Source organism: Salvelinus alpinus, chromosome 7 (assembly GCF_045679555.1).
Source record: "Salvelinus alpinus chromosome 7, SLU_Salpinus.1, whole genome shotgun sequence".
Taxonomy (NCBI): domain Eukaryota; kingdom Metazoa; phylum Chordata; class Actinopteri; order Salmoniformes; family Salmonidae; genus Salvelinus; species Salvelinus alpinus.
The window spans coordinates 80928284-80937762 of record NC_092092.1 but is presented as its reverse complement, the minus strand read 5'-3'; the positions used below and the strand labels follow the sequence as shown (position 1 = coordinate 80937762).

At 45.1% G+C, this 9479-nt stretch overlaps 1 protein-coding gene across 5 annotated transcripts in view; it reads left to right on the top strand.

Moving 5' to 3' along the window:
- The window catches only part of LOC139581764 (probable E3 ubiquitin-protein ligase MID2), a 348833-nt gene extending 339728 nt beyond the window's left edge, over positions 1 to 9105 (top strand). For all 5 annotated transcript variants that reach the window (XM_071411908.1, XM_071411911.1, XM_071411910.1 and 2 more), the window contains 2 exons: positions 4314 to 4521; positions 4944 to 9105. In XM_071411908.1, coding sequence (XP_071268009.1) covers positions 4314 to 4521; positions 4944 to 5358 — 623 coding nt within the window. In that variant the 3' untranslated portion in view covers positions 5359 to 9105. The remainder of the gene's footprint in view (positions 1 to 4313; positions 4522 to 4943) is intronic.
- The last annotated feature ends 374 nt before the right edge of the window (positions 9106 to 9479 follow it).

The window sequence follows — 9479 nt, the reverse complement described above, 5'->3', positions numbered from 1 at the left end:
ATATAGGGAGGAGGAGGAGGGATATATAGGGAGGAGGAGGAGGAGGGATATATAGGGAGGAGGAGGAGGAGGAATAGGGATATATAGGGAGGAGGAGGAGGAAGAGGGATATATAGGGAGGAGGAGGAGGGATATATAGGGAGGAGGAGGAGGAAGAGGAGGAGGAGGAGGGATATATAGGGAGGAGGAGGAGGAGGGATATATAGGGAGGAGGAGGAGGAAGAGGGATATATAGGGAGGAGGAGGAGGAGGGATATATAGGGAGGAGGAGGAGGGATATATAGGGAGGAGGATGAGGGATATATAGGGAGGAGGAGGAGGGATATATAGGGAGGAGGAGGAGGAATATATAGGGATGAGGAGGAGGAGGGATATATAGGGAGGAGGAGGAGGAAGAGGGATATATAGGGAGGAGGAGGAGGAGGAGGGATATATAGGGAGGAGGAGGAGGGATATATAGGGATGAGGAGGAGGAGGGATATATAGGGAGGAGGAGGAGGAAGAGGGATATATAGGGAGGAGGAGGAGGAGGAGGGATATATAGGGAGGAGGAAGAGGAAGAGGGATATATAGGGAGGAGGAGGAGGGATATATAGGGATGAGGAGGAGGAGGAGGAGGAGGAGGAGGAGGAGGAGGGATATATAGGGAGGAGGAGGAGGGATATATAGGGAGGAGGAGGAGGAAGAGGGATATATAGGGAGGAGGAGGGATATATAGGGATGAGGAGGAGGAGGGATATATAGGGATGAGGAGGAGGGATATAGGAGGAGGAGGAGAGGGATATATAGGGAGGAGGAGGAGGAAGAGGAAGAGGGATATATAGGGAGGAGGAGGAGGAGGAGGAGGAAGATATAGGGAGGAGGAGGAAGAGGGATATATAGGGAGGAGGAGGAGGAGGAGGAGGAGGGATATATAGGGAGGAGGAGGAGGAGGAGGAGGAGGGATATATAGGGAGGAGGAGGAGGGATATATAGGGAGGAGGAGGAGGAAGAGGGATATATAGGGAGGAGGAAGAGGAAGATATATAGGGAGGAGGAGGAGGAGGAGGAAGAGGAAGAGGGATATATAGGGAGGAGGAGGAGGAGGAGGAGGAGGAGGAGGGATATATAGGGAGGAGGAGGAGGGATATATAGGGAGGAGGAGGAGGAAGAGGGATATATAGGGAGGAGGAGGAGGAAGAGGAAGAGGGATATATAGGGAGGAGGAGGAGGAGGAGGAGGAGGGATATATAGGGATGAGGAGGAAGAGGGATATATAGGGAGGAGAAGGAGGAGGGATATATAGGGAGGAGGAGGGATATATAGGGATGAGGAGGAGGAGGAGGAGGAGGAGGAGGAGGAGGAGGAGGAGGAGGAGGAGGGGGGATATATAGGGAGGAGGAGGAGGAAGAGCGATATATAGGGAGGAGGAGGAAGAGGGATATATAGGGAGTATGAGGAGGAGGAGGAGGGATATATAGGGAGGAGAAGGAGGAGGAGGGATATATAGGGAGGAGGAGGAGGGATATATAGGGATGAGGAGGAGGAGGGATATATAGGGAGGAGGAGGAGGAAGAGGGATATATAGGGAGGAGGAGGAGGAAGAGGGATATATAGAGAGGAGGAGGAGGGATATATAGGGATGAGGAGGAGGGATATATAGGGATGAGGAGGAGGGATATATAGGGATGAGGAGGAGGAATAGGGATATATAGGGAGGAGGAGGAGGAAGAGGGATATATAGGGAGGAGGAGGGATATATAGGGATGAGGAGGAGGGATATATAGGGAGGAGGAGGAGGAAGAGGGATATATAGGGAGGAGGAGGAGGAGGGATATATAGGGAGGAGGAGGGAGGAGGAGGAGGGATATATAGGGAGGAGGGATATATAGGGAGGAGGAGGGAGGAGGAGGAGGGATATATAGGGAGGAGGAGGAGGGATATATAGGGAGGAGGAGGAGGAGGAGGAGGGATATATAGGGAGGAAGAGGGACATATAGGGAGGAGGAGGAGGAGGGATATATAGGGATGAGGAGGAGGAGGAGGAGGAGGGATATATAGGGAGGAAGAGGGACATATAGGGAGGAGGAGGAGGAGGGATGCAGAAGGAGGATGTTGGTGGGGGTTGAGGGATGTGTTGCAGAGGGCTTGCCCTGGTGTGGTAGGCCTTGTTCTCTGGGGCAGTGTCCTTGTGCTTTCTGCTTGTCTCTGACCCTCAGCCTGCAACCATGGCACATCATCTCACTGCCCTCCCTATCTCCTCCTTCTCCTCCATGCCATCTGTCCATCTCTCTGTCTGTGTGTCCTGAGGGTAGAGCTGTCATCTAGTCCAGGTCTCTCTCTCTCTCTCTCTCTCCCTCTCTCTCTCTCTCTCTCTCCCTCGCGCTCTCCATCTCCCTCGCGCTCTCCATCTCTCTCTCTCTCTCTCTCTCTCTCTCTCTCTCTCTCTCTCTCTCTCTCTCTCTCTCTCTCTCTCTCTCTCTCTCTCTCTCTCTCTCTCCCCTCCCCCCCGTAGCAGGGAGCGTGATAGTGTCAGCCAGACTCCCTCTTCTTGCTTCTGACAGGTTTACTCCAGCGCATAATCCCAAACACTGCACTCATAAAGTGTGTGTGCTTTTCATAATATCCCTTCCTCTGATAGCTACAGCGCTTTAGATACACAACCAGAACGAGTACACAGCTGACACAGAAACACATTGCTCCGGATTTCATTCTCAGTGCCTCAACAATACACAGATCTAATAGAACGGTGAGCATCAGTGAATTACACGTCTGTCATTTAGAAACTATTGTAGGAAAGATGAGATGTCTAATCTTAGTTGTGAAAAAGATCCCATGTCTGTTCCCTCAAATCGTTGTATTATTTATCCCGCGGAGGGAAGCCCGTCAACTATGGACTGACACCTCTGTCCTCTCTGACATCTCTCTGTGTCCCACATGACACCTCTGTCTTCTCCGACATCTCTCTGTGTCCCAAATGACACCTCTGTCTTCTCCGACATCTCTCTGTGTCCCACATGACACCTCTGTCCTCTCTGACATCTCTCTGTGTCCCACATGACACCTCTGTCCTCTCTGACATCTCTCTGTGTCCCACATGACACCTCTGTCCTCTCTGACATCTCTCTGTGTCCCACATGACACCTCTGTCCTCTCTGACATCTCTCTGACATCTCTCTGTGTCCCACATGACACCTCTGTCTTCTCTGACATCTCTCTGTGTCCCACATGACACCTCTGTCCTCTCTGACACCTCTCTATGTCCCAAATGACACCCTATTCTATATATTATATAGTGCATTGGCATTTTGGGTTGCACCCCCGGTCTCTGTGGAAACAGGATGGAACCCTGTAATGAGGTAGTGATGACATTAAGTAACACCTTGGCTCTGTCTGTCACAGCCCTTTGATTTACAACTCTGTAGGTGTTGGAATACACTGGTAATGAGAGGGATGGCGTGCGTGTGTTTGTGATGACTGTTTCTGGTTTGTTGTTTGCCACGTCGGTGTGTGTCAGTGTGTACACGCCTGTGTGTGCGTTTTTTGTACCTCTGTTGCCTGTCCACGTGCAGCAGCTTCTGTCCCCCTTTTCTCCTCACTCACTCACTCAGCCAGCCAGACCCGCTCTCAGGAGCAGTCCCCAGGAAACCTGTGACAGAGCCAGTGTGTGTTTGAAAATGGCTGCGCTCGCCGAGATAAGCAGATCAAAGCATGCTATTCATGTAATTGGCTTTCAGAAGCACACAGCCAAACCGTCTCATATCCGTGTGCAGTAACACTCAGTCGGAAGGGAGATTATTGGGGCAGGCAGGGAGGAGAGAGAGAGAGAGAGAGGAGGGGAGTGGATGGGGGGAGCTTCATTGTTGCTCATTAAAGCCGTGGAAGACGAGGAGGAGAAGCAGGGATGGAGGAAAAGGAGATTGGAGGTGTCCAGAGTTAAATGTCAGGTCGTTCAGAACCAAGGACAACCTCCAAGTATCCTACACATAGACAGATAAAGATGTTCCTTTGTCATTGTATACCCACACTACCCATTTCATCCCCAATTCTCTCTTTCTTTCTGTTTTCCCACTTTCTCAAATGATGACCTCAAATGAAAATGTTCCATGGGCATGTTGCTATAGATGTAAATATGATGTTCCCTGTCATAAAACTCACAGTATTATTCACAATATCCTGTTTCTGATGTTCATCTGAGACACTTGAAGCTGAGTGTCCGCCTCTCTTTCTTCTGCTGCTGATGTCGAATGCTTAATGTCTGCTAGACCTAGAGAACCTCTGTGACGCTAAACGACTCCCCCCCCCCCCTGTCTTCTCCTCCACCTCTCTTCCAGGTCAGCCTTTTAAGCTGGATCCGAAGACGGCCCACAAGAAGCTGCGTCTGTCCAACGACTGCCTGACCATGGAGAAAGACGAGAGCTCCCTGAAGAAGAGCCACACGCCAGAACGCTTCAGCAGCACGGGGTCGTACGGAGCAGCAGGAAACGTCTTCCTCGACAGCGGCTGTCACTACTGGGAGGTGCTGCTGGGCGCCTCCACCTGGTGAGTTGTGAACTTGATAACACTGTATTGTACACTGTTCGTTGCCACACGGCTTCATGCAGAAACACTTAATTTTCCTCCCGTTCGATCATATAGTGGTGGAATAAGCTTTATCGATACAAAATATGTATACTGAATCAAATATATAAACACCGCAGATTTTTTACTGAGTTACAGTTCATATAAGGAAATCAGTCAATGTAAATAAATTCATAAGGCCCTAATCTATGGATTTCACATGACTGGGAATACAGATATGCATCTGTTGGTCACAGATACTTAAAACAAAATGGGCCTCGCAATGGGCCTCACGATCTCATCATGGTGTCTCCTGTGCATTCAAATTGACATTGATAAAATGCACTTGTGTTTTGTTGTCCGTAGCTTCCGCCTTCCTAACGCTCTGTAATCCCCTCTGACAGGTACGCTGTGGGCGTGGCTTACAAGTCAGCCCCTAAGAACGAGTGGAGTGGTAAGAACTCCTCCTCCTGGGTGTTCTCCCGCTGTAACAACAACTTCATGGTGCGTCACAATGGCAAGGAGATGCTGGTGGAGGCCAGCCACCAGCTCCGACGTCTGGGAGTCCTTCTGGACTACGACAACAACTCCCTGTCCTTCTACGACGCCATGAACTCCCAACACCTGCACACCTTCGAGGTCAGCTTCCTGCTCCCCGTGGCGCCCACCTTCATGATTTGGAACAAGTCAGTGATGATCCTGTCGGGGCTTCCGGTGCCGGACTTTGTGGACTGCCCTGAGGAACACCAGGAGGGGATGATGACCCTGTGTCGTCAGCAGGAGTCACCCTACATGTCGGGTCTGAAGGGCTGTCACTGAGTCCGGGACCGGGGTGATTCCCAGTCCCGGAGACCGACAAGGGCTTGGACTGGACTCTGAACTGGGCTGGGCTAGACTCACTTACTTCCTGAGTTTGTGGGCCAATGGGGTTGAATCTTTCTTCTCCTCAGCTTCCTACTTCCTCCTCTTCCTCATTTTACCCAGCTTTCCTTCTTTTCTCTTCATGGGTGGTTTGTTACATGACCTACTACTTGTCTCGGTGTGAGGATGTGTGTTGTTGTTTATGATATTTACAAATCAACACAGAAGCTTGACTTGCATTATGTGACTACTAGTCTTGTATTATAAGAAACTTTATTGATCATGATTGAATAGAGGAAAACATGTTAATTATTTATGAATAATAAGTTGGTTTGCTTTTATTTTCTTCTCAATGTTTTTAGATTGGTCTTTATTTCCTCAGTGTTTAAAAAAAAGACAGAAAATGTATTTGGACATGGTTGTTCTTCCTCAGATAGCATAGTGGATTTATCTTCTATAGAAATGGGATACGATTATGAGGTTTATGCGATTTGTAACACAGTGAAATGAACAAAACTGACGGATGAAAAAATTACCAAAGTTTAATATTCAAGGGAGGGAAGAGAGGGTTATAACATTCGATTTGCTATTGGTTTTGATGTCATAGCATGATCTGTATTTCCTCTGTGATTGGTTCACACTTCATGTTTTGTTTAGTTCTGTTTTGCTGTGAGAAAAGCATGCTGCATTATAGGATCCCACTTCACTGCCCTTCACTGGTTCACTTCCAGGTTATCATGAGGTAATTCTTGACTCCTGACCTATAGAATCCCTCACTGGTTCACTTCCAGGTTATCATGAGGTAATTCTTGACTCCTGACCTATAGAATCCCTCACTGGTTCACTTCCAGGTTATCATGAGGTAATTCTTGACTCCTGACCTATAGAATCTCTCACAGTCACCACAGAGCTCCACCACCTCCCCTCACATCCAATCCTTGGTTGAGGTTTACCTATTCCAAAAGGGGTGTGTTGTTATTGGCCGTTGATTTGTATAAAGTCCCAAGACAATGTAGATCTGTAATTTGTCTACCAGTTACCATCCCGATAGTCTATCTCTCATAGAAACCATCAGATTTCTATTCAAGAAAATCACAAAACATTTCCCCAGATATGGTTAAGATTCCACAGAGAAGACCTTGTAGATCTATGACATCATCATTTTTTTTAAAGTAAAGTGTTACATCACCAAATACGTAGTATTTATTTGGTTTTTTTTTTTGTTTATGGCTTTGGTGGTGTGGACTATGATTTTTAATGATTTTCCTCTGATTTAATATTCAGGGATTGAATACGTAGTGGGTCTGATCAAGACAATCAATAGTATATTTATTATGCAGAGAAAACGTAAAGTAGTGTGTAGCTGAAAAACCACTGAACTAGCATGATGTAATACTTTAGATACTAACTGTGTTAACTTACTGAAAACCAACGGATGCTTTCTTTGTTCATCGAATTAAACGTAGTAGTGAAGATATTGGAAACAGACAGACTCGTACTACTGATGACGCCACCGTCCTGATGCCGGTATTTAGGACGTATAAAGGTATTTAGGGTTGTGTCCCAAATGGCATCCTATTCCCTATATAGTGCCCTACTTTTGAATGTAAAAAATAAATAAATGATGCACTATGTAGGGAATAGGGTGCCATTTCAGACACAGGATTTAGTTTTCCATGCTAAATGTCATATTTCCTGTTTTTTTTTAAGTTCCTGATTTTAATTCGAAATTACAAACTAACCATCAGGCAGATTTGTCTTTGGCACCGTGAAAGTGGGAGACAGAGAGACAGACCTATGAATGGATCTGTAACTAACTGGTCCATCCTCAAGCATCTTCAAACAAACAATAGCTACTTTAAGGCTGGAGTGAGTCTTGAGTTCCATTATGGACCCAACAGAACACAGCGGTTCAATAGTAAGATGAGAATGGTGAGTTCCATTATGGACCCAACAGAACACAGCGGTTCAATAGTAAGATGAGAATGGTGAGTTCCATTATGGACCCAACAGAACACAGCGGTTCAATAATAAGATGAGAATGGTGAGTTCCATTATGGACCCAACAGAACACAGCGGTTCAATAATAAGATGAGAATGGTGAGTTCCATTATGGACCCAACAGAACACAGCGGTTCAATAATAAGATGAGAATGGTGAGTTCCATTATGGACCTTACAGAACACAGCGGTTCAATAGTAAGATGAGAATGGTGAGTTCCATTATGGACCCAACAGAACACAGCGGTTCAATAATAAGATGAGAATGGTGAGTTCCATTATGGACCCAACAGAACACAGCGGTTTGATAATAAGATGAGAATGGTGAGTTCCATTATGGACCCAACAGAACACAGCGGTTCAATAATAAGATGAGAATGGTGAGTTCCATTATGGACCTTACAGAACACAGCGGTTCAATAGTAAGATGAGAATGGTGAGTTCCATTATGGACCCAACAGAACACAGCGGTTCAATAGTAAGATCAGAATGGTGAGTTCCATTATGGACCTAACAGAACACAGCGGTTCAATAATAAGATGAGAATGGTGAGTTCCATTATGGACCTAACAGAACACAGTGGTTCAATAGTAAGATGAGAATGGTGAGTTCCATTATGGACCCAACAGAACACAGCGGTTCAATAATAAGATGAGAATGGTGAGTTCCATAATGGACCTAACAGAACACCAGTTCAAGCCGATGAGAATGGTCTTCCATTTAAAGAGCTGAATACTGGACTCAAGAGGTCAGAGGTCTTTTAAATAACACTGCTTGGATTATAACAGGTGGTAACACTTCACCGTAGACCCCCTTACGTATGCATTCATAAAGCCTTTATAACAGCTACATAAGACATAACATCGGTTAAATGCTGTTATTAAGGGTAATATCAGTATTGACTGAAGGGGAGGTGTTGTTTGCGCTCTCATTTCTCTTTTTTAGTCTAGCAGCAGATTTGGGAATGTTAGCCCTTACAAGAAAAAAGATTGCCGTTTTTAAAACTGCAGTAAAAGTGTAGTAACTACAGTCGATTGTGGTATTTTGGACGCAGTGATTGCAGAATAACTGCACTGTAACTGCAGTTACACTGCAAAATGACTGCAGTAAAAAAAAAAGTCTTATTTTGGACGCAGTATTTGCAACGTACTGCAGTTATACGGCATTCTAATTACAGTTATACTACAGTGTACTACAGATATACTGCATTCTAACTACAGTTATACTACAGTGTACTGCCGTTATACTGCACTCTGACTGCAATCTTTTTCCGTAAGGGACGTTTCTTGAATTATCAGAAAGACGATCAATTTGAAGAAAACATCATAGGTGAAAACTGTGGCTGCTGATTCCTGGGCTGAACTGACAAGATACCTTTTACTTGTACAAGAAGTGCATTTGACTGGGTCACCTACCGCATGCATGACTTGGTTCATACAGTCTGTGTATCTCACAAAGGTTTTTTATAGAAACACATTCATCACAAAATGTCCGTTTGAAATAGACAACTTTATTGAGGCGTCTGTGTTCATGCATATCATCCAGGTAGTTTTGCTGTGCTTTGTGCTACTACTACTACTACTACTACTACTACTACTACTACTACTACTACTACTACTACTACTACTACTACTACTACTAGTACTACTAGTACTACTAGTACTACTACTACTACTACTGGGATCAATAAACATACTGAGAATAATTGACTCTCTCTTTGTAGTTCAGTCACCTTCTAGACATGAAGGAATAGATCATCATTTTGCATTTCTGTTGTGTTTCTAAAAGGAATTATTTTTTACAGCTCTAGAAATAGATTCTTTACTTCTCTCCTCTGATATTTGAATCCAAACAACAGCTGTATGTTCAGGAAAACTACATCAACACTTTTGTTTCAAAAGATCTCTGACTCGTAGAAAGAAAATTATATTATATAACATTTTATAAAATACAAAAATATATTAACTAATGTTATTTATGTGAACTTAAAAATCCAATTTAAAAGTTGTATTCTAAAAAGTCATTAGTTATTGTATTCTGTTATTATCCTCACTTCCATAGATACAGTGGGGAGAACAA